The sequence below is a fragment of the Rattus norvegicus genome, chromosome X (genome assembly GCF_021556685.1).
Source record: "Rattus norvegicus strain SHRSP/BbbUtx chromosome X, alternate assembly SHRSP_T2T, whole genome shotgun sequence".
Classification (NCBI taxonomy): Eukaryota; Metazoa; Chordata; class Mammalia; order Rodentia; family Muridae; genus Rattus; species Rattus norvegicus.
In genome coordinates this window covers 5,974,440-6,000,223 of record NC_141554.1, presented here as the reverse complement: position 1 = coordinate 6,000,223, position 25,784 = coordinate 5,974,440, and the positions used below count along the sequence as shown (strand labels likewise).

General features: G+C 38.1%; 1 protein-coding gene across 1 annotated transcript; it reads left to right on the top strand.

The window, feature by feature from the left end:
- Positions 1–14,396: 14,396 nt before the first annotated feature.
- Positions 14,397–22,622, top strand: LOC120099303 (rho GTPase-activating protein 20-like). The gene is made up of 6 exons (XM_087601190.1): positions 14,397–14,505; positions 15,752–15,936; positions 17,159–17,308; positions 20,371–20,412; positions 21,028–21,122; positions 22,536–22,622. Coding segments are annotated over exons 2-6 (438 nt in total). The 5' UTR covers positions 14,397–14,505; positions 15,752–15,787; the 3' UTR covers positions 22,538–22,622.
- The last annotated feature ends 3,162 nt before the right edge of the window (positions 22,623–25,784 follow it).

Genomic DNA, 25,784 nt, shown 5'->3' with positions numbered 1-25,784 from the left:
TTATGGTATTTTAAGCGATGCCAATGTAATCACTGGCTCACTAAATGAGACTTAAGTGGGCTTATTTCTCTGGTCTATTATCAGTGCCCTAGCTTGGATCAACAGACATATTTTTTTATGTCTCCCAATGAACAGACGACACAGAATGGCCTTTAGGATATTTTTGCTAGCATCAAGTACAGTACAACTACTAGCATCATCTTTTATCCACAGGAGGAATATAAAATAGTTACAAACAATATTTTAGAAATCTGTATACTCAGATAACTTAGAGTCAATTTACATTCGTGGTATCTGTTCATTAGTTTGTGGTGTGTGTGTATGTGTGTGTGTGGGTGTGTGAGTGTGTGTGTGTGTGTGTGTGTGTGTGTGTGTGTGAGATGAAGGAAAGAGCAAAAGACCATATATGCACAAAATATGTAATGCTTCCTCAGTTTTAATCGGTATAATTGATAATATAAACAATGACTCGTGTTATCCAGATTAATGAAAATGAATTTATCATTTATGCAGATGACAGTACAACATCTATTAACATCATTTTTAAATTTAAAAACATACATTTTAGACCAGTTTCTGAATTATAGAGAAATTGAGTCTGTAGTGTTCAAAGTATTAGCACACTCTGTTTGCTTATGAAATTGTCCCTAAAATTAATGTTTTGAGCTACTATTATGTTGATTTAATTACTAATGAACCCACCTAGACAGATTAAAATAACTCCAATGTGAAGGTTTAGTCTTAGGGCCTTGCATGCTCCTGTGCCATACAGGATGCTGTATCTACCCCCACTCCTGTATTACAAAGCAGTTTCACCTTCTTCTCTCCCTCTGAACTCATGGGGACCATATCTGCACAGATCTGATTACTGTCTCCATAACTTTGCTCACCTTCCCCATAAATGAAAATCTCCTAGAAAGTGACAGCTTTAATCATCCATACGTATTGAATTTGTCACTTTCCCCTGCTACAATCATGCTTGATGACTTATGCCTGAAATCTTATCACTTGGGAGCTCGAGGGAGGAGGTTCAGGAGTTCCAGGTCACCCTCAGTGACCTACCTATTTCAACAACAGCAGCCTGGGATAAATAAGACCATGTCTCTAAAAGCATAAAGTGTTTTCTTTCTGAAGAGGGTGGCATTTCCTCTTGCATTTTTTTCTTAAAAAGTACTTCATATGTGTTTAGTGTATGGATAGTGATTGCTACTCTTTTATTTCTTATACCTAAATATTGGTTCCTTCATCAATTTTACTTGCACTCCACAGTTAAAAGTCCTTTTCCTCTGATTTTACTTGGATGACTGTATCTGTCCGGATCAGAAGTTATTCCCTGAGATTCGCAGTCATTTGAGACCCAGACTTATCAAAGATGTTTTCTACTTCTGTGTCAAAGATTTTTCCAGACTTTTGAGTATTGACTCGTTCTCAAATTTTCTATCTAAATACTCACATTATGCTGCCTGTCTTATTTTGCTTGTCTTATAATTAAAGTCCTAGTCTCCAAAGCTGAAACCAATCACCAGGTATTGTTTACGAATGCTGACTTCTTTGAGAGGAAGAACACTGAGATGTCCTGTAAACCAGAAATCTTTCTCTTTTCCTGTTTCCCTTTTTCCATTACCACAGTCAGTAAAACTTAAGAATTTTTTTCCCTTAAAGTCCACCAGAGAAATCAGTGCCTTGATATCCCAAAGCCTGCCATAAAACCTAGAGATATTACATTAACCTTCTCTGTCTTACTTTTCTATGAAGCACCAAGTAATAATGAAATTGTCTGAGCTATCTTGTCAGATAGATTAAAAAAAAAAGTCTCATTGCAAAAGCAGGCCAGACTCAAGAGGAAACACTACACTAGGATGCCAGGAGTAATCAGACCAGGCAGTCCTAGCCATTTCTCTAGAGCCTAAGACATGCCTTGTGTTGTTCAATCTTAATTTTACACATTGTTCACTTGCTTCCTCCCCAGTGTCTTTGTCTCTTGACTTATGCTGGCTGCTGACTCTAACGTTACTCACATTTTGATGAAATAAATCTATTTTGTTTTTTTCCCCACTGTCTGCTTATGGCTACAGAAGTGTCAGTGATGACTCTTGTGATGAGGAGAACAGGTTACATATTCTACCATAGTGTGTTGGGTCTATTTTTTTTTTTATTTTATTTTAAAATTTGAACTATCTCTGTCCTGTCCTAGCTTGACCTGATATATACTTTGTGCCTCCAGGCTTCATCTCTTTTACTTTTATTGCTATTATGTCAACAAAGTATTTAGTGTTGAAAGTTAAATACAATGTATATGCAATGGGGGCTAAGGGAATCAGAAGTTTCCAGGGAAATTTCGGGCTACCTTCTAAGACTTATACTGTTAACATTTTCTACAGCTTGGCTGCTAAATATTTCAGTTTGTGTCACTTCAGTTTTGTTTCATTTTGTGCATTTCCCAAGAATGTCTTGAATCTGTTTGCTGCCGATCTCTGTCACAGCCAACTTTTGGAGCTCTGTTAAAGCCCTGGGGAGGAAAAACCTTGTCTATGCCCAAGATTAATGTAGGCCTGCTTACGTGGTATACACTCCCTATGGTGTTAAGGTATTTCCTAGCCCATTTCTCCACAAAGCATTGCTAGAAAGAGGAGACCGAAGCTGGCTAACAATACTTTTTCTAGGTCAGATACAATTCTTGGAAGTAGCTTCCTTTGATGAGAAGCCCACTTTCCTGAGAACACCTTTTGACATTTTCAAATTGCTTCTTTCCTGAGCTTTCTGCTAGAGCGCTCGCGCGTCTTTGTCTCCTCTCTCATCCGTAAGAACCTTGTGAAGTTCTAGTAAAACCCATGCCGTTTAAAGACTCTATGTCAGAGTGGCCCCAAGATCTCCAGACAATAGGCATGCATCGCCCAGCAATTGCTCACTCCTGCTTTAATTTAAACGGTCCTACCAGCTATGGCTCCCATGCTTTTGCTGCGGCTGACCTGATCTCATGATGATGCTGAATTTGCTTGCCTTTCAATTGTCGGGATGGTGGTTTTTTTTCCTATGACCTCATTTCACTTAAGAAAGGAAGATAGACACTAGCTGGGCGCGTGTCTGTTTTAATTTTAGTGCAGTAGCAATGAATTCCTTTTTTCTATATGTTTAAGTGGAAATCACACAGGACACAGTTTTCTTGCTACAGGCCTTAAGCAATTGGATAAAAGACTGGTGATCATCTTCCTTTGCTATATTCATCAGTCGAAGTTTAACCACAAGGCTGCTTGTTCGTTTATGTGCATGAGAGCTTATATTTATTGATTTTCCATCAAGTATAAACCTTAATAAATTATATATTAACTAGTCATTGCATTATTTTTATGACTTTATATTTTCAGTATTATTTACTACAATTTTGATTACTTAGCTCAGAAAATATATCTGTAGAAGACTTCAGTATATACCTCACTTATATTCATTAATTTTAATTCATTAAGCAGATCATTCTAGGCACCTTGGTATAACTAATATGTGCTTATAAAATTTAGAATTTTTAAATATAAAAGCATTGCTTTATTTTTGAAGTACTATTAGTCATAAAGCTGAATATAAGTCTTGTTATTTTCAGTACACTAAAGATAAAACCTGCATTTATATCCTTTACCTGCATATGTTCTGCTAAAGACACATGGTTCTCTGTGCACTAAAGATACTGCTTTCATAACTAGCTTCCTCCATTTTTTAAATTTTATTTTAAGGGATACGAATCAGTTTCACACAATGTGCTACGGTACTCTGACCCACTGGAAAGAAGTCCTTTGACAAATAGGTATAGTAAATTGAAATAAGTCAAACATGCTATTGTATTTATGAGTAAATCTATAATTCTGGAATCAGTGAGACTATTATTCTAAAGAGTAGACATGCTTGCTTTATTGTTACAAGATACGGCATTTGGGGGACAATAGATTGATCCTTGCAGATTGTCCAATGTGTTCTTTCATTTAACAGGGATTCCTGCAAAGTTCACTGAGCTGTGTTTATTTCCATATCCCTTCCAAAGCCCTTGTTCACCTCAGCTAGACTGCACTGCCTCCCTGGTCTCCTCTGCTATTCCAACACCTCACCCTCCCAACTCATTCTCAAAAGCTGTCCATGTTACCACAGCTCCCTTAAAACTGCACCATATCTCATCCTGCATTGTTTGAAGCTCACATATGTGTAAGTAACTTGTTAGGAATAATAGTCTAACTTAGATTTTTCTTACTTTGCAAATTTATCTGACCCTTTTTAATAATTTGCATGGAACATCTTTTTTCAATTTGCTTAGAACATTCAACTCTAAACCCAGACTTGCAATGTCTTCTGTTTACCCCCAGGACTGTAGCAGTATGCATTAGATATTTTAACTATGTAAAGAATTGACTCATGGTTTTAGAATGTTTAAACCATGGCTACTTGGCCCAGGGCTCTCGGGAAGAACACCAGACTGGCAGAATTGCATTGAAGAAGAGAGCTATTCACTTCATGGTACATGGAGGAGCTGACACAGTGGAGGGAAGGATGGGCGATTGTGTCCTGAATGATGTAAGCCTGGTGACCTAAGTCCTTCGATTATGTTCCATTTCCTAAAGTAGGCTCTATAACTTCCCAAAGCATTCACAGTTGCACACGATCAGACACGCAAAGCATGAGGTTCAAGGAACGAATAGTCTCCAATCAATAACAAATGACTTCTTCTGTACAATGTAGAAATTGCACGCTTACCATTCAATAATTAGCCTAAAAGTTAGTGATGGCAAAAGTGAAGGCACTCACTGCTTCTTACAAAGCTGTAGGTTTACTGAGAGGGAGGTCGCTTTGGCCTGTGTCGTCTTCAGAGGATCTCAGTTTTCTCCCACGGATTCAGTTAGGCTTCCCTGTTCTTTATCAACACAAGTGACATTTCCGTAATGCCTGTCCTCTACCCTGAAAGCCTTTTATCCCTCCTGGGATGAACTAGGGTTTTCCATACAGGGGACAATGTCCAAACCAAAAGCTCCCTCACACGGTTTGCAACTCCTTATGTGTGGCTATCTAAGCTATTTCTAAGTAAAAATCTAATTCCTGCCCCTTGGCGCATATAAGCAAAATAAGAACCAAGTGCATATAAAGAATGGAAATCAAGCCCGTGCTTCAGTAACAGTAGCGGGAAATCCAAACCACAAAAGGAATTCAAGAAATTATTTCATGCTCCTTTGAAAATAATCTGCCTCATGAAATCATAATCTTACTTCACTTCCTGGTCCCTGAGAAAGAACATCATAAAACTGTTTCATCTACAAGCTTTGCATGGTTTGGAGTCTTCATAGAATGTGTCCTGTTCCCCACTGTCATTGATTATATGCTAATTATGCACAATTAATATACTATACCCATTTATGGACTGTATTTATAATTATCTTAAATTAGAATCGAGTTGTCTCCATGCTCACACCAGTATAGTCAATAGTCACTATTGTACATACTGAACTGACTAAGCTCGTTTATGTAAATGAATGACTAAGGGTATCTGGAGGAGGCACATATGTTTTGTGGGATTAAAACTCTTTGAAATGTTAAATAGCAAATTTTAATATCTAGATATAAAGTGAGTATTGATACAGCATTCACAGACAAAATTTTACTTCCTTGACAGTTACATAGTAACATATTTCGACTTTTGTAAAAGAAATTGAATGCATTAAATTTGAAAATAGTGTATATAAAAAGAAGATAAAATAAAATTATTTTGAACTAGGAAATAGGATGCGCCTTTTAGACTCTCATTTTACTCGTTCCATAATGTGCTTACTCTTTGATAAAAAGATAAGAGGACTGTGAGCTATTATATTTTATCTCCAAGTATAGGACTCACCCATCTTCCTGGCTGTGAATCCTGAAACATAACAGTCACTGTCCTGACAAAATAGCCCCACTGGTGCACTAATGGAGAAAACACTTTGGGGTTAATTAACCACTCCCTGATTGGGTTTAAGGTCCACTTTATAAGGTGAAACCTGCATCTGCCCTGTTAGCAGGGCGGAGAGCCCTGAAGAGCAGCCCTATGGTGGAATCTACAGTGGTGGTTTTAGCAAATGGTTATAATATTGAGCCAATTCCCAAGGGCTTGCTATTGCCTTTCTCCATCATCCTAAACATTTCTGTTTTTCGGTAGATGTTAACACCAAGACTCACAACTGATCAAGGAGACTGTAGGATGCTCAGCTGGACACAGGCCATCTGTATAAACTTCCTCCTCCCTGGTTTCAGTGATTATCGTAGAAAAGAGAGCATGATGATTGTAGCAGATTGAGGCCTCAGTGGAGAATGCATGGGCGAGGGGAAGAGGAGACTAAACGCCAGTTGATGAGTGACATAAGCAAGAAGTTACACCTGGATCAAGAGGATGGAGCTGTTGTAGTTAATAGTAACCGAGAGGTGGGAAGTTAGGTGTTTGTTTGTTTGTTTGTTTGTTTGTTTTTGAAGAGTCCAAACACTCACAAGTATTTTTGAGTTTGTCTTCTGACATACTCAATTCAATGAGTGCTTTTTGTAGAAATACAAACTAAGTTCATCCAAAGAGAATAATACTATATACATATATATACACACACATACATATATATATATATATATATATATATATATATATATATATATATATATATATATAGGCTGTGATGAAATGATATTGGATAGAAGGTTACAGGCAGACACAGTGGGGATTCTGAGAGGAACAAGGATCCATACTGGGAAACAACACCTGCAATCGGGACTTGAAATGTTAGAGCAATATCTGATCTTGGAAAGACTGTTGTTTGCAAAAAGATGTTCCTTAAGTAGTTCAATTCCAAATAAAAATAGGACACAAAATTTAGCTATATGAATGCCACTAAGGCTGAGAATAGATGCTATAAATGTCTATAAATCAACTTAAGAATTAATAATTATATATTCAGTTACTTGTAGAATTTATAACAAAATAAATTTTAGATAATTTCATATTACCAAAGTCAAAATTTTAATATCAACATTTGTTCAAAGTATCAAATATATCGATCGAGGAAAAAATATATAAGATATAATCAGTGTTGCCAATGTGTCATTATTTTCTTTAAAAAAAATTCTTCATGAATACAAAGTACAAATTTGCATATAACAACACATAATCTAATTACTTAATAGTTTTTATTATGCTTAATCACATTATAGCTTTAATTTTACTATTTCTTCCTCACAGAGCTGTTAAATATTTAGTCATATTTTCAGTAGCCTGAAGCTTAGATCAAGTGGAAAATAATTGTCACAGTGCCTTTGTGAAGAGATTACCAAGATGTGAACCGCGTTGTTAAGTTACTCATCTTCCAGCAGATGGCGGCCTTACAACAGGTATTGTCTGATTTTACATGTACTTAGAGAAAATGGATATGTAAAACCCTTTGTGTTATTGAAGCCAAAGAAGCACCACCAGCACGTTACCTACATTCCTTTCCCAAGTCTCCAACGAGGAATCTTCACATATCTGTAATAAGTTGCTTCATTTCATGAGAATTCTGGAGAATTCCAGTCTGCAGCTGTAATATGTATACAAAAGCAACTCTTTACTGAGTTATTTTGCCTTAGATTCCTATCTGACTCTGGTAGTTTGCTTATTCTCAGCAAAATAAGGCAGAATTTATATGTTTTTCCTTGACTTCTTAACCTTTATTTGATTATGTGCTTTTAGGTCAGCTTTTTGTTTTATTATTTTGTTTCGTTCTTTTTTTTTCCTGATTATTGTTTTAGGAATGTTCGTAATGTTCCTGAAATACAATTTACCAATTATATCCAGGGAGGTGTCATAAGTTAAATAGTCTGTTCCTTTAAACAGATTCCTATTTATTTATATATACAGTTGGTCAGTTTAGTAGCTGAATTTGTGTTTTATTTCAGAATGTAGCAGTGATAACTAATATTATCACCTCATTCTTTTACTTCTGTTTCTTATTATGGCAAACTCTTAAACCAACAATTTTCCTTAATTCATGTCTGCTCCTAAACTCACTCATATACTAATCATTGAATCTCTCAATCAATTAATAGTTTTATTCTATATTTTTCCATGGATTCATATTGATTTGAAAATAGATTGCAATAAACTGGGGCTTATAAACTGGACAGACTGTATTCTTGGTGTCGGTTGGTTTAAATTATAATCGTGCTTACCCTAAGTGAGTGAGCTTCATGGGTGACAGCCAATGATGTCATACAGGATCTAGGAGGACCTCCAGGAAGATACTGGGATAACGAATCTAGTTAACCTGGCAAGTAGACGATGGTGGAAATTGGTCATCTCAGAGGTAAAGGCAATTAGAGAGACTGAATAAGAAAGATGTCCAGAGTCCATTTTGGAGGCTTCAGGCATTACTGAGGGTGTTTTTCTCCCAGTGTGAGTAAAGGCAGTGGGTAAGATGTAAAAATCAAGGCAAAGGGAAGGACTAGGAAATTTTATATTACACTTCCAGTGATGAGTGATTTTTAAAATATTTATTTTATTTTAAGTCACGTGTATTTGTGTATGCAATGGAGGGTAATTATGGCCCCATGTGAGCGCATGTGTCCACATCGTCCAGCAGAGGGCGTCAGTTCTCTATTTCACAGATTTCAGCCCACATTTGACTATTTCTTCGCATTAATTCTCTCTGGGTATTATTTCTTCCCGTTCTAGAGCCTCCAGGAATTTCATTAAATTACAAATATGAAATGTCTATCTTTTTTTTTGATGTAGAGACTTGGTGTTATGAACTTTGTTTTAGAACTGCCGTCTGTGTGTTCAATAGGTTTGATGTTGTCTGTGTTTAATTTATTGAATTCTTTAAAAATGTTAAGCTTCTTTTTTATTTCTATCTTGACACAACTTTCATTCAGTAGTGAGCTGTTCAATTTCTGTGAGTTCATATAGATATTAAAAATAAATAAACCTACTGCTTCTTATGTTCATTTTTTAAAAGTATCTTTTCCATTTTTACCCTACGGTGGTGTCTATTGTTTATGTTGAGATATGTTTCTTTTGTCCAGAAGAAATATTAATCATGGTTTTTTCTTTTTGTTTGTTTGTTTGTTTGTTTGTTTGTTTGTTTTCTTTTTATCGGAGCTGGGGACCGAACCCAGGGCCTTGCGCTTGCCAGGCAAGCACTCTACCACTGAGCTAAATCCCCAACCCCCATGGTTTGTTTTTTAACTTAGTCTCTTAGTCTGTCTTTTTATTGGGGGAAACTAAGGCTATCAATATTGAGCTATCAATCAGCTGTGTTGTTGTGGTTTGATTTCCCTTTTGATTTACTAGTCTCGTATTTTTTAATTAATAGCTATTTAAGGGTGTGACTAACCTCTTCAGACTGAAATTTTTCTTCTAGTGCCTTCTAAGGCCTAGATTGGTAGATAGAAATGGCTTAAATTCATATTTTTATGGAATGTGATTCCTTCTCTATTGACTAAGAGTGATAGTTTTGCTAAGTAGGGTAGTCTTCCCTGACATCTGCGGCCTCTCAGATTTTTAGAACACCTCTCCAGACCCCTGTGGATTCCGGCTTCCATTGGAAAGTCGGCTGTTATTCTAATAGTCCTTCATTTATTATTTCCTTTGACTGAGTTATCTATTTCCTTTACCTTGTCTTCAAGACATGCAATTCTGTCTTCCACATCCTTTAATTTATTGGTGGTACTTACACCCGAGGTTTAGTTTGACCTCCTAAGTTTTTCCTTTGTAGTTTTCTTTTGGGTTGAATTTTCTTTTTAGTTGCCTTATTTCTTAGTTAAATTCTACTGTCATGTCTTTAGATGTTTTCACTATTTCCTTCAACTGTTTGTGTTATCGCCATCCTTGAGGCATCTATTTTCATCCTCTTTGAGATCCTTGAGCACATTCATAACTTCTGGTCTTGTTCTTCAGCAGAGCCAATGCTTGTCTCTGGAAGAGGCACACTGTCTGGGCTGTTCATGTTTGTATCTACAGTCATAATGTTTGAAGTGTTCTTGTTTTTTATGTAGTTGTGTGAGCTTGTTTTTGTTGTGTGGGTGTCCTTTTGATATTGGTGGATGATAGACTGGATTAATATAGAAAATGTTCTTTATTACTGAGTGCTGCCCTCTTAAAGAAGCGTCATTGCAAAAGGACAAGTGCCATCCACAAATACTTCACACATCAATGTGTAACACCCACAGTTTAGCCTTTTCGTCTGCCTCGTATACAGCTCTCGCTTGCTTTCACTTTAGTCTGTCAGGTACATTATTTCTGTTCACTGATTCCATATTTTAAAAGGAGCAAGTGAAGATTTCAAAAATGATTTCTAATCTCTAATCTAAAATTTGCTTCCTATTGCACTGCATTTATTAAATGTCACAATTCGATACCATTATTAGATATTTCTCCAGAATAACGCATTTAGCTTCATTATTTTGGAAACAAATGGAGCCTGATCATTCATGAAAGAATTCCATACTCAACATTCATTAAATCTGACAGTTCTGAATATATGCTAGGTGCTGGCCTTTCTAAAGCTGAAGTCTTATAGGGAGATGAAAGTATAAGCAAAAATCTGGTAGTGACTCAGTAGACTCATTCAGTGTTGTCTTTGTCATATTGCACTAAACAACTTCGTATGATCTAGCTGTGTGCTGACGTGGAGTAGAGATGGAACTTTACAGTCCTCTCGGGGAGTACAGGAGAGATTTCATTGTTTGACAAAGTGTCTAGTAAGGGCTGATGTGAAAGTCTACTCCCTGGAGCTTTGTTGAAGCGCCACATTCAGAAGTGTATAGATGCTCTCAACAAGAAGAAAAGCAACCGTGATCCACTGAGAAGAATGTTGAAACAGGCGTAGGCAAAAATCTAGATTTCAAAGCGAGTCAAGTGTGAACACCTAAGGTTTCAGGAAAGGTAAATGGCGAAGGGAAAATCCAACCCAAGAAATGACGGTGACATTAAAATTATCTTATTCTTTGGAAATATGAATGGTAAGCTTCATAGGAAACAGGGACATCTAAGAAACATTAAATGTATCTTTGAGTATAAAGGAGGGTAAGAAAAGATTAAGCTCATGGAAGATAGTTCTTAGGCTGGCAGTTTATCTCGGGGCGTTTGATTCCAAGGGAACACTGATGAGAGCCGGAAGGCCTGTAGAGTCTACTGGGCGGTAACTAACACACATTCAAGTAAGTATTCAATAAGATGGAAAGAAAGCTGAGTGTTGGGAAAATGTCATTCTTGCTCTGTACAGTGTATTTGACTGGGAGCATGTAATACAATTAGAATGAAGATGTGTTTGTCCTCAAGGTGCATAGCTGGGGAAGGACCTCAACTCTCCAGAAGCCTGAGAAATGGGAATGGGCTCCTCATGCAAAGCACTAGCTTTGTGACTCTGGTACAACAGTTCTCAACCTAGAGGTCAAATCACAATTTATAAAGTATCAAATTTATAGTTATGAAGGAGCAATGACAATAATTTTATGGCTGGTGGTCACCACAACACAAAGAACTGTGTTACTAGGTCACAACCTTAGAAAGATAGAGAACCACTGCTTCAGGAGGAAAGATGCTTGAGGTATCTAAGAAGACCTAATACCAATACTCTTCAAACTAGATCATACAGATCTAGTTTTAAAATAGAAACAGAAAGAACACCACCCAATTCTTTTCGCGAAGCCACAATGACGCTTATACCTAAACCACACAAAGATCCAATAAAGAGAAGTTCAGACGAATTAACCCCATGAATATCGATGCTAAAATAATAAAATTCTCACAAACTGAATTCAAGATCATATCAAAACAATCATTCACCATGATCAAGTAGACTTCATCCCAGGTATGCAGGGATGGTTCAACATAAGGAAATCCAGTAACATAATCCACTATATAAACAAATTCAAAGAAAAAAACACATGATCATTTCATTAGATGCAGAGAAAGCATTTGACAAAATTCAACACCTTTTCATGATAAAAGTCTTGGAAAGATCAGGAATTCAAGGCCCTTACCTAAACATAGTTAAAGCAATATATGGCAAACAAGTAGCCAACATCAAATTAAATGGAGAGAAACTTATAGCAATCCCACTAAAATCAGGGACTAGACAAGGCTGCCCACTCTCTCCCTACCTATACAATATAGTACTTGAAGCCCTAGCTAGAGCAATTAGACAACAGAAAGAGGTCAAATAGATACAATTTGGAAAGCAAGAAGTCAAAACATCGCTATTTGTAGAAGATACCATAGTATACTTAAGTGACCCTAAAATTTCTACCAGAGAGTTTCTAAAACTGAAAAACAACTTCATCAAAGTGGCTGGATATAAAATAAACTCAAACAAATCAGTAGCCTTCCTCTACTGAAAGGATAAACAGGCTGAGAAAAAATTAAGGCATTGATATCCTTCACAATAGTCACAAATAATATAAAATACCTTGGTGTGGCTCTAATCAAGCAAGTTGTATGATAAGAACTTCAAGTCTCTGAAGAAAGAAATTGAAGAAGATCTCAGAAGATGGAAAGATCTCCTATGCTCATGGATTGGCAGGAATAATATAGTAAACATGGCCATTTTACCAAAAGCAATCTACAGATTGCTTCAATGCAATCCCCATCAAAATTCCAATCCAATTCTTCATAGAGTTATAAAGAGCCATTTGCAACTTCATTTGGAATAACGAAAAACACAGGATAGTGAAAACTATTCTCAACAATAAAAGAACTTCTGGGGAAATCACCATCCCCAACCTCAATCACTGTTACACAGCAATGGTGAAAAAAACTGCATGGTACAGAAACATGCAGGTAGATCAATGGAATAGAGTTGAAGACCCAAAAATGAACCCATACACCTATGGTCACTTGATATTTGACAAAGGAGCTAAAACCATCCAGTGGAAAAAAGACAGGATTTTCAACAAATGGTGCAGGTTGTCTGCATGTAGACGAATGCAAATAGATCCATTCTTATCCTCTTGTAGAAAGCTCAAGTCCAAGAGGATCAAGGACCTCCACATAAAACTGAAACTAATGGAAGAGAAAATGGGGAAGAGCCTCGAACACATATGCACAGGGAGTGTTCTGTTCAGGAAAATTTCCCTGTGCATGTGTGTTCGAGGTTCTTCCCCATTTTCTCTTCTACTAGCTGCATTTGTAGCAGAGGATGGCATTGTCTAGCGTCAATAGGAGAAGCCCTTGGTCTTGTGATGACTTGTTTCCCCAGTGTAGGGGAATGCCAGGGTTTTGAGGTGGGAGTGGATGGGTGAAAGTAGGAGCACCTTCCCAGAAGCAGGGGTAGGAGAGAAAGGGAATGGGAGAGGAGAGAAAGGGGAAAGCATTTGAGTGTAAATACATAAATACCCAATAAAAATGGGAAAACCTCTGTACATATTATTATAATTACTAGATTTACAACATCACCAAACTGGAGGCAACCACAATGATTTCAGTAGTGAAGCAAATAGCAGTATCAAGGAATATGTGTTACACAGGCATGATGTATATGCAATACTCTGTAACTGAACTTCCATTGACAACACAGTCATATGAATCACCGAGTGAACCTCCAATTATGCTGATTGAGAAAAATTACAAAAAGGCAGTGTATGCCCTTTGTTAATGAAATATGGTGTCCTTGAAAACACAGTGCTAGAGAAAAGAAGAATGAATAAACATGTACTGGTGATTAAAAGCATGGTCAATATCAAAAGGTCAACCTTTATGACTGTACAGAAATAGAGCATTTTCGCTGTAGTGTGAACATCCTATCTTATTAGTATCAGAATTAACATTCTGGGCCTGTAATCAGATACGGTTTGTTCCCATGGACTCATTGATAATGTTTAGGCCCCAATGAGGCAATATTAAAGGATGGTAGCACTTGGGAATGGGACCCCTTTGAATTGAATAAGGTTTCTTTTCTTCTGGATCTTGTGTTAAGCTTTATCATTTTCAGAGATAAAGACTAGTCTCCTACTCTGCTTGACTTCCCATCTCATTGGGTGCTCTCTCAGAAGCTCCCATTTGAAAGGTGACAGTTCACTGTGACCTGACATTATCAAAACTGCTCTTACCAGGTGTCAAATCATTTAATCAAACATCACTTACCATTCTAGCCATCACAACAGGGATTACCACACTATAATCTGTACCGGATTACGAGACTGCACTAGAGTTTGGAGATAAGGTTTACTATTGATTTGAATCACTATAAACATTGAGAGAATCTGTGCTACTCCTTTGACTACTGTGAATCTCAAAATTTCTCAAACATAATTTTTATTAAGCCAAAATTCAATGGAAATGAAATAAATGTGACGCCTTTTCAGTTACAACATGAGGCTTAGAACCATGACATCACTTTGGTCTGTCACCATGACTCCTGCAGAACTCTCACACTTCAGCAGTTGGTCTGCCAACTGCTGTAGTTGTCTTTGATGTTTAGTGCCAAGGAAGAAGTAGAGTTTCAAGTCCTTTGAAAGACTACCCGGTCCAGGATCCCTGTGAAGGTATTCTCCTTTCAACACCCATTTTCAACCTGAGGAGAACCTGGTGGTTTAAGGAAGTGTTTTTATTTGTTTCCTTCAGAGCACGTGAACTAATTCTTAACATCACCACTGGCCTCATGAAATGTAACTCCTGTTTATAATGTTCAGTGCTGTTCAACTCAAGAAGGCAACATTTATTCTGTTAGGGAGACATGCTCAGGGCTACAAGTCAGATAAATATCTAGGGGAACATCTGAGTTATGAGAGCAGTTTTATGTTCTTTCCTATCTAGTAGTTTTCCTTATTGTGACAATAGACTCTGGTTGACAAAAGATCAAATTTCAAGAAATATATTAAGATGTCTTCTGTTTCCAGAAATAGTTTGATGTTTCAAATGTTACTTGATTTTTCATAACATCTGTTTTCAAAATCTGGATAGAATTGAATTTCCTGTAATGGTTACTTATCTGTGTTGTCAAATAACCTGAAAACAAATTAGAACTATTTCACAATCACCCTACCAATGTCTTACATGTGTACAGATGTCCCCCTTTACCTTTACTTTCACTGGTTATTCGTAACTTAACTTATAAAAACTACTGCCTCTATCTGTCTCCTTTGAAAGCTATGGCTTGTGATTGGGCAGAGTAAACCTTTGTTCATGTAAATATTGAGTTTATAGATATAAATTAGAAAAAAAACCCTCCACGATCTTGATTTTATTTCCTTTAAACTTACTTAAGACAATAGACAAAGTAATGGATTTTACTGTAGTATTTTTTGATATATAAAGCTTATTTTGTTATTTAACCCCATTCAATGTGTCAGACCATTTAAATCAGTAATAATTCAAAGTCAGGCTTCATGTGAAATTTAGTAGATCTTCCTAATTTTTTAATTTAAATATTAATAGGTCAGTAAACACATGAGTTTTCAGACTTCAAAATCTACTATATCACCATCACCAGGGTTTGGAGATTTAAAGACACACTGTATAGACAGAAAGATCTTCTCAGTAATGAGTTTCATTATGGCATTTTGATACATTGATCTAATTTTATTTTATTTCTATTCACCTCCATTCAATACACACACACACACACACACACACACACACACACACACACACGCACGCACGCACACACACGCACACACAGTAGTGGAGATTGGCTTTAACAATTGAGACTGTTTTAATTTCATGTCAACCTTTACATTTATCATGTAAAATGTATTCCATAAACTATCTACTGATTATCTGTTCTGTTAGTGTTTGGCCTGTACCAGGAAAAAGCTTTCTCCTCACATGGAAACCCACGGTGAGAAAGCGACACTATTTCATGGCGTACGTGGAAGCTTGCTGCTCGAAGGGCCCGTGGAATTCAGAAGAGGCTGGAGGAAAAAGAAGCGCCATCTCTTCTTGTTGAATGATCTTTTGGTTGTGTCTAATAATATGTATGTGTTTATGTAATCCTTTTCTCCTTGGGAAAGGTGACCATTTCACCAGTCCATAACTGTACAATAATATAAAGGGTTTTTTTTTTTTTGTTTTCTTTTTCTGGCAAGCAATTTGTCCCTGCTTCTTAAATAAGAATTAGTGAAAGGTCTATTTTGCTGTCCACTCCTGTGGAGAATACGATCAAGAATAAAGAAAGCGCCAGGCATGTTGGCACATGCCAATAATCCCATCACATTTCTGGCTGATTGAGGGAAATTCCAAGTTTAAGGAACTCATTACCTGTATAAAAACATTTTTTCTCCAAATTAAATATCGCTAAATATGACTGACAGGTACCCTCTTGATGCATGTACCCTCTTGATAAATGTATGCTACATAGACGTAAAGGCCGCATGTCACTCCACTTGTAATAAAGTCATGTAATTTCTCCATTTGCTCTCAAAACAAAGACTAAATCCAGTATAAAAGGTAACAGCTCTGGCAAGGAAAGAAAAGGAAGTAGAGAAAGATTGCAGACTTACTCCACAGAATTTATGTCAGCAGATGCTGTGAGAAGTGGGTGAGAACCGCAGGGCCCTGGCCATATCGAGCTGTGGCTGGCAGTTGGGCAGCCTAGGTCACGGTCTAGACCATTCTCTAGTTTATTGACTGCTTTCAGAGTTGCCTCAACTGCAAAGTAGGTCTGGAGAAGATGAGTTTGTGCAGTTATTTGAGGAATGCAGCATTCAATGACCTTAGAATATATGAAATATTTCCTAGCATGTGGCTGCTGCTCAGAATTGTTATGGGATGGGACAGCTGTCTCTTGCTTTTATATAACTTTCGTGGTTTGGCTTATAAGAAAGGAGGACATCATAGACCTTCGGGAAATAATGAGGAGAATTGCTGACGTGGAATGTCTAGCCTCACACATGTGGAGTCTAAAATCTTCACCTTTTAAAAATACACAGTACAGTAATCTTAAACACTTTTATGTTGTAAAATACCAGACAATCTCTGGCTTTTTGTGGTGATGGAAAAGTATATTTAGTTTGAATGTGATATAAACTTTCCTAGCTGCAAGCTTTGTTGAGAGCCATCTACCTTCAGATGAGCTGTGCCTGGATGATAGAGACGGATGGGTGGCCCTCTGCTCTGAAGAGGAAGAGTGGTATTGCCGTGAGCAGTTCCACCTACATTGCAAAGCAAGCTAATAGAGCTGTTTGATTCCCTTCCTAGACACAAGAAGAAGTTTAAGATAAAATATATCATCCCACTGAGTTACCTCTGGATTTGTGACTATGCAGACCTTGTGGGAGGAGACAACAGGACTGCCTCCAAGTCCATCTTCCTTTGCTGGCCCATGGAAAATTTCGTGGCCACCTTCTGGTAAGACCTAAAGCTTGGACCTGCATTAACAAGCTGCAGGCTGTGGAAATCCAGGGTCAGCTTCACACTCTTTAGCAAACAAGGAACCTATAGTTTTTTGTTTTTTTTTAAAGAATCTGTTTTTAGGCGATTGTGTATAAACTGTTGAGTTTTCCTGGCCTGTGTTGACACTTGTTTCCCCTCTACCTCCCACGATGCTGGTTTTTGCATATTAATGTGTATAAATGGATCAACAGTGGGCAGGCTGGGAGAGATTCCTTATATTTTTATCAGCGGAGTTTGAAAACAGTTGTACAAGGTGTGAAAGGTGGGGGCTGCTAAGGTGCTGTAAAGGTTGTGGGCTGCATGGATTTACTCCATGGTCCTCATCTCACAGTGGTCTGCTATTATGGGAGCTCTAAAGCTACATGAGTTTAATCTTTCTTTTCCAGTGATGTTGGGAAGTCCAGGTTAGTTTTACAAATTTATGTTTATTCCCAAATGGATTTTTCTAAAGAATAGTATTGAATTAAGAAAATAATTACATTCCCAAGTGCTGGGCTTTGTTGAGTTTTTCTGCATGCATCCTTAGGTAGACTGAGGAAAGGGATTCTGGCTGGGCACCCTGAACCTCCTGAGTGGGTCTTTTGGATGCAAACTGACTTGCTAACTCTACCCAACTCTGTGTTTCAAGCACACATCAGCTTTTATATTTGTTATTTACATAAAGAGTTCTTCGTGTGCACGTGGTATCCTCCTCCCCTCCTTCCTCCACCCAAACCTCCAGCATCACCACAGAGCCAAACCAGCTAGCAAAGATACCTCTGTGTTTACTGAACTTTGCATAGTTTGTGACTCTGTAAATGACATAGGGTATCCATTTCCACAGCATTTCAGAAAGAAGTTTATGCTTGTCATTCTCCTAATATCTACTTTCTAAAAACCCATTGGCTAACTTATTGTAGATAATCCATTATTGCCACTTGTCCCAGGCTGCATAGGAGAGGAAGTATTTTTAATTAAGGATATATGAAATCTTTCTTGAGAGCATTTCTATGAAGCTTTTTTAATGAAGGAGGTAAAATTTGAAATTATTCCTACACAATTTAGAATATAATTAGCATTCAGTTAAATGTGTCCTAGGAATTTTTAGGCATGCAAACCACCAAATGCCTCTGAGGCTTCAGCTATGTCTGTTTTATAATTCCATGTTACTAAATGTGCTATGCAGGTCTATATGTAGGTTAGGGCCATAGGAATTTCCAGCGTTTCTAATGTAGCTGGTTACAAACACAATACCGGTAGGAAGTGTGGGAGCAGTTAATGGTAGACTCAGTAAATTGCCACTCCTTGGAGGAAGAAGCTGCCCATGATTCCATGGGAAGTTACAATGAATTTCCATGTGACTGTAGCCTCAGTCCTGGGTGTAGCACCCAGATTAAAAAAAATCTGTGCATCAATGTTGTTAAAAGCATGAATCATAATTTTCTAAAAGATGGAAATATCACAAATATTGAAACAAAGGACTGGAAGAGCGTGAAGGGGCTCGAGACCCCATATGAACAACAATGCCAACCAACCAGAGTTTCCGGGGACTAAACCACTACCTAAAGACTATACATGGACTGACCCTGGAATCTGACCTCATAGGTAGCAATGAATATCCTAGTAAGAGCACCAGTGGAAGGGGAAGCCCTTGTTCCTGCCAAGACTGAACCCCCAGTGAACGTGATTGTTGGGGGGAGGGCAGTAATGAAGGGAGGACGAGGATGGGAAGCCCATATAGAAGGGGAGGGAGAAGGGTTAGAGGGATGTTGGCCCGGAAACCGGGAAGGGGAATAACAATCAAAATGTAAATAAGAAATACTCAAGTTAATAAAGATGGGAAAAAAAGAAGAAGAAGAAGAGGAGGAGGATGAGGAGGAGGAGGAGAAGAAGAAGAAGAGAAGAAGAAGAAAGAAGAAGAAAGAAGGAGAAGAAGAAGAAGGAGAAGAAGGAGAAGAAGGAGAAGAAGGAGAAGAAGGAGAAGAAGAAGAAGAAGAAGAAGAAGAAGAAGAAGAAGAAGAAGAAGAAGAAGAAGAAGAAGGAAGAAAGAAGGAGAAGAAGAAGGAGAAGAAGAAGAAGGAGAAGAAGGAGAAGAAGGAGAAGAAGGAGAAGAAGGAGAAGAAGAAGAAGAAGAAGAAGAAGAAGGAAGAAAGAAGAAAGAAGAAGAAAGAAGAAAGAAGAAAGAAGAAAGAAGAAGAAAGAAGAAAGAAGAAGAAAGAAGAAAGAAGAATAGAAGGAAAGGAAAACGCCCCCTGGTGTATGAGCCAGGATTTGCTGTTTGGATAAGAAAAGCGCGTTCTTCCATGAAATAATGCTGATGCTCACACCACCCTGCGAATGTGACCGATGTCGCTTGATGGAAACACTCAAGCTACATGCAATTTCATTAAGTGTCAGAAATGATGGTGAATACTTGGCTCTTTTAATTACAGTTCTAAATGCTACATGAAGAAGCAGAGGGCTTGTTAGGAGTTAGCGCTAAATGAATTGTTCGTTATGAGACTCTCGGAAATGAAAGCCTGTTTTCGTGAGAACTAAAGTCACATATTACAAATTCTGTAGTCTGCATAAGAAAATAAGTCACAGGATTCTTTTTTTTTCCTTTATCGGTCTTCTTTAAAAATAGCTTGTGATTTCTCCAAATGTCAATTGCTTTGCATGTGATTTAATGTGAATAGGGACATGACTTCATATAAACCCAGCCTCAAGCTGTTTGGACACTGTAAGCCTTAATTACACATTTATACACAGGAAACTAAAGCTTAGGGCAGTTGATTGCCCAGACATCAACAAGGCTCTTGTTTCATAGTTACAGTCCGGTCTTTAAACTCCCAATCGGCCTTCACAGTAGTGAACTTTCTATCATATTAGGACACCAGTTAAAGAATTGGTCAATGAAAGCCCAATTTTGTAGAAGACACAAATTACACCTGTACCTCATTGGTAAAAACTGACTTATAATATTTTTATGTTTATTTTAAACATCTTAGCATAAATATTTCCCACATTCTAATTTTTTCTCACTTTTTAAATTACAGTACCAAGGAACAGAAAAAATGGTGGTGGTTTTTCCTCCAAAGGTATTTTCTAATGTTCATATATTAATTCCTTAGTGATAAAGGAATGGCAGTCTCTGCACACCAGTGACCCCAGAAAAGTGCACCATTTCTTAGTAAAATTGTCAGATGCATCCCTCCCCCCGGTGTGGCTTTACTAGATGTAAAGCCTGGTTGCTGCTATCTGTTCTCTAGTTAAAACATACATTTTATCTATTACTTGAGGAGTTCTGGTTGACAAGATCATTGTTTTCTCTTCAGTCTACACATTAGAGTAAGCAGTTCTCCACGGACATATATCATTCCTTCCAGCAGAGTTACTCTATCATGCAAACTCAAAACATGTGATGCTTTCCGCCCTAGAAATTAGGAAGGCTTTTGGTTCTTTCCATGAAGAGCAAACTTCTGGTGTTGGGATTTGCTTCTTAAGCTCACATCGCATAGCCATGCCCTGCCTTCCGAACCACGTCTTTTTTGATGAAATATTCTTGGCATACTTCTCAATCCACACTTCATCACTGAGTTTACACACTTCCATTCACAAGAAAAGAGACGAAAATGTTAGCAATGATTCATTTGACAGTGAGCTACTAATTGCTTCCTCTCATTGTTCTGTGTGTTTGTGTTGCTTTTGAGCAGATACATCAATGAGGCCAAGATGAATGGCGAGAGTAAGAGTGCTGCACTGCAGATGGTCACAGAGGACATCCAACGCTGCACCAGCGCATGCGCCTGTAAGGCCAAAGAAGACAGTTAGGGTTCTTGACTAGGGGAGCAAGGTCAACAGAATGTATAAGAATGGGGGAATGAAGGGTGGTAGAGTAGGGGAGAGAGGCAAAAGAAGAAGCAGGAGAAAGGGAGGGAGATAGATTTCAGACACTACTGTGTGGAAAATGTAGATGTGTATGTCATGCATGCATATATGTGAAAAGGACTAGGAAGAATGAAGGAAGAATAAATTGAGTTAGCTGCAGTTCTAAAAAAGTAAGTAGTTCATATTAAATTTAAATTATTATAAACTGTTCTAAATTTAATTTACAAATTAAATATGTCTTATTTTTATTCAAGTATAATTATAAATATGCAGGAGTTATGAGATAGGGAGACTACTATATACTATTAATTATACATATTTACGTAGTTGGTGACATTTTTCAGTTTTACCTTTTCTTCTGCTATTTCTTTCTCTCTGACTCTCTGTACATTGTACATAAGTCAGGTGCATAATGATAGCTCTTTATTCTCATCTCCTCTTAAATATAAGGATAACTTATTATATAACTACCATTTGAGAATGTGTCTGTGCATGTGTGTGTGTGTCTGTGTGTGCATGTGTGTGCATGTGTGTGTCTGTGTGTGTACATGTATGTGTCTATGTGTATATGTCTGTCTGTGTGCATGTATGTCTGTGTGTCTGTGTGCCTGTATGTGTCTATGTCTGTCTGTGTACATGTATATGTGTGTGTGTATATGTGTATGTGTCTCTCTGTGTGTGCTTGTCTGTCTGTGTGCAGGTATGTGTGTGTATGTCTGTGTGTGTGTGTATGTGTGTGTTCATGCCTGTGCCAAGGCATCTGTGGATATTAGAGCACATTTTGGATTGACCTTTCTGTCCAAATTTGTTGAGGGATCTAACCTTAGTCAACAGGCTTGGTGAAGGATTCTATACCTGCTAATTCCTGATCTCAGCCAGAGAAAACTCCTCTATCCACATTCTGAGCATATGTCTAAGATGGACTACTTACTGATTGCTTTTACACAAGATATCACCTCTGCTCTTGAATTCTTTGATACTTCTTTTATTCTTGGGCCACAGTTAGTAATGTGAAATCAGTGTCAGGTGGCTCAGGTGACATTTTTGTAAAGAGCATTTGCTTGGGATATAGTACATTTATAGAAATAATCCTTAGCACTAAGATTCTCTCTCTCTCTCTCTCTCTCTGTCTCTGTCTCTCTCTCTCTCTCTCTCTCTCTCTCTCTCACACACACACACACACACACACACACACACAGGAGGAGGTAGACACACACAGACAGGTGGGCATAGAGGGAGCTAAGGCCAGACACACAGAAAGGCAGAGATAAAGACTGATCAATTTATCCTAATCTAGACTTTTCCTTTATCTCCTTAAAAATCACACCTACAGAGACATCTGCTGCTGTCTTTGCCCAATCCAGAGGAAGACTCCCATTTATTCCCTCCAGGATAAATAAAATATTATTTGTGTTGAGAATTTGCTGTCTGGTTGTGTTTTGTGCCAACTCTGGAACCCCCAAATTTGGTGACATGACTCAGATTGTGACAGGACCCTGATCAGTTCTGCACTTTCCAGATCATCTAGTGCCTGCTCCCTTCACCCAACAGAGGCTAACTGGTGACTTTCCCCTTACTAGCCATCCAAAACCTTCTGTAGAACATTGGGTAATGACCCTTGAGCATCTGGCGTCCCAATCTGTGTTCTGGGAATGGGAAGCACACACCTGACTTTGACCTTCAGCAGCTCCTGTGGACTCCCTCAGATGGCTCCCAAGCCCATTCCTCTCAGTTTGGCTTGATGTTTTCCTTTCACGTTTGGGGGCTATACTTCTGGAATTCAGTGTCTGCCTTTAACTATCCAAAAATCCTCTCAAAGGTCCCTGGATTTCTCTTCAGACTATTATGTCACCCTCTTGGTGACAGAGCTTGGATGATGATCCTTCCCTCACAGGTACCTCCATATTGGCCACTCTAGACCATGAGGGATGATGCCCTTGACTACTCACTTTGTCTCCCAGTCACCATTAGCAAAAATATTCACTCCATCTTGACTAATATGCCTCTGCGATGTCTTCTAAAGACTCAGACTCACACCTAGCTCAAAAATGTCCCTTAAACTCCCTACATTAAAAGGAAATAAAATAAAATAAAAGACAACCTTTACAATTGTAATGGGCAAGGAATCATGGAAGATACCCCTCCTCCTTTCTGCCTTCCCTTTCCATAAATACCTTTATTTCTGCCCTTTTTATTTTTATTTTTACCTCAGCTCCAAGCATTCCCCTTATACTTTGTTTCTTGCCTCATGTTTCATTGGTCATCAAAATCTCCACTGTCACTGCTATGGCAACACAACTCTAGAAGTCCCCCCATGGAGTCCCTGGCTGCACTGCTCTAGGAGCTTCCTGCTAGAGCTCACCTCTGGAGCTCCCTGCTCAGATAGTTCATGAAGCTTGCTGCTTGTACCTCCTGCCCCATTCTTTTACTAGGAAGAGATATTCTTTCCAAAGTTGGCACAGATTTTGACTTCTACTCCAAAAAAGCTCCCAAGGCACTTCAGCATCCTTATTTCTCCTTTTCTTAGCTCCAGTCTTAGCATTTTATTGCTGTGAAATGACAACTTTTTTTATTGGATTTTTTTTTATATTTCAAATGTTATTCCCTTTCCCAGTTTCCTGCCCATAAGTCCCCTATTCTGTCTCCATCCCCTTCTTCTATAAGAGTGTACCCCCTTTCCAACCACCCCTACTTTCTGCCTCCCACTCTGACATTCCTCTATACTAGGGAGTCGAGCTTTGCCAGGACCAAGTGTTTCTCCTCCCATTGGTGTCCAACAAGGCCATCCTCTGCTACATATGCAGCTGGAGCCATGGGTCTGTCCATGTGTTCTCTGGGTAGTGGTTTAGTCCCTAGGAACTCTGGTTGGTTGGCATTCTTTTTCTTATGGGGTTGCAAGCCCCTTCAGCTCTTTCAATCCTTTCTCTAATTTCTCCAATGAGGATCCCGTTCTCAGTTCAATGGTTTGTTGCTAGCATTCGTCTCTGTATTTGACATGCTCTGGCACTGTCTCTCATGAGAGATCTATATCCGGTTCCTGTCAGCATACACTTCTTAGCTTTATAGTTTTGGTGGATATATATATATATATATATATATATATATATATATACACATATATATATATATGTGTGTGTGTCTATATATATGTATGTATATATGTATATATCATACATGTATACATGTATATATGTATATATATGTATATGTATATGGGCTGTATACCCATGTAGGGCAGGCTTTGAATGGCCATTCCTTCCATCTCTGCTCCAAAATTTGTCTTCATATCCCCTGCTATGAATATTTTTGTCCCCCCTTTTAAGAAGGACTGAAGCATCTGCACTTTGGTTGTTGTTCTTCTTAAGCTTCATGTCCCACAGCAACTCTTATAAAGGAAAACATGTAGTTGGATGGATCTGGCTTAAAGTTTCAGAGGGATGGTTTATCTATCATGGCAAGAAAGGTGACAGAGTTCAGGCAGACATGGTGCTGGAGAAGGAATTGAGAGTTCTGCAGGAAGTGAGCCGAGATGTACTTCTTCAATGAAGGCCACACCTATTCCAACACGGCCACACCTCCTGTTGCCTATGAGCCTTAAGGGGACTATTTTCTTTCAAAGCACCAGAGCCTCCATTTGAACACTCAACTCTCCAAATTCCTCAAACCCCTCTTGCCTTCTGGCCACTTGTTTAGGCAATCTCATTATATGGTATGCTACCTCTTCATTCTAATCTCCTGTTACATTTAAAGAGCTTAAAGACCATTCTGCCTACATCTCAACTCCCAAACCCAACCCTTCCACCCTTTACCAGCTGCATAGACCACAAACCCATTATTCCATCTCTGTTATCCACTCGTTGTTAAGCCCAACTATCCTATAATACCTGCTTCAACACAGCGCATCTTTAACTACCCACAGCACAGAATGCACTTTAATATCAAATCTGCTTACCTGGCTCTCACCCCTGCAGGTAAGTAAGACCTTTGTGTATAATCTAACCCAAATCTGAAATGTATTTCAGCAAACCAACCCACCTCCACTATACAACTCCCAGCTTTTCCTACTCATCAACTCATCAAGAATGAAGGTCTAAAATTGTGAGAATCTAAGAAAATATGTAAATGCAAATTGTAAAGGTTAGAGGATGTAAAAACAAGTTGTGGGAACCTCGAAAGAGGAGATAAGATATGTGCTTTGGGTAAATTATATATAGAATCCTTTATAATAAAACTACAGCCCAGATAATTTTTTTATCTTTAATAATATATCCCTTAACAATTTCATACATGTACACAATGCATTCTGCTCACCATCATCTCCTATTCAGGTGTCAAGAAAAACAAAATTATGACATTTTCAGGTAAGTGGATGGAACTAGAAACAATCACCCTGAGTGAAGAAATCAAAGAAACGACTAACTTTTAAACTTATTTTACTTCTGTTTTATTAATTTTAACTCAGCAGGATGGAGGTATGTTAGGAGAAGGGCTGAGGACAGCAAGAAAAGTTTCATCAATTACTGTTCAATGTCGTGTTTGAAGTCTTAGCTAGAGCAATAAGGTAACTGAAGGAGGTAAAAGG

What these genes read in the sequence shown, in the direction of transcription:
- LOC120099303 (XM_087601190.1), top strand. Translation starts at nt 15,788, where the DNA reads ATGGAAACCCACGGTGAGAAAGCGACACTATTTCATGGCGTACGTGGA. An exon ending in TTGGTTGTGTCTAATAATAT is followed by an intron (nt 15,937 to 17,158) that starts GTATGTGTTTAT and finishes TTCCCTTCCTAG; the next exon opens with ACACAAGAAGAAGTTTAAGA. An exon ending in AATTTCGTGGCCACCTTCTG is followed by an intron (nt 17,309 to 20,370) that starts GTAAGACCTAAA and finishes TTTAAATTACAG; the next exon opens with TACCAAGGAACAGAAAAAAT.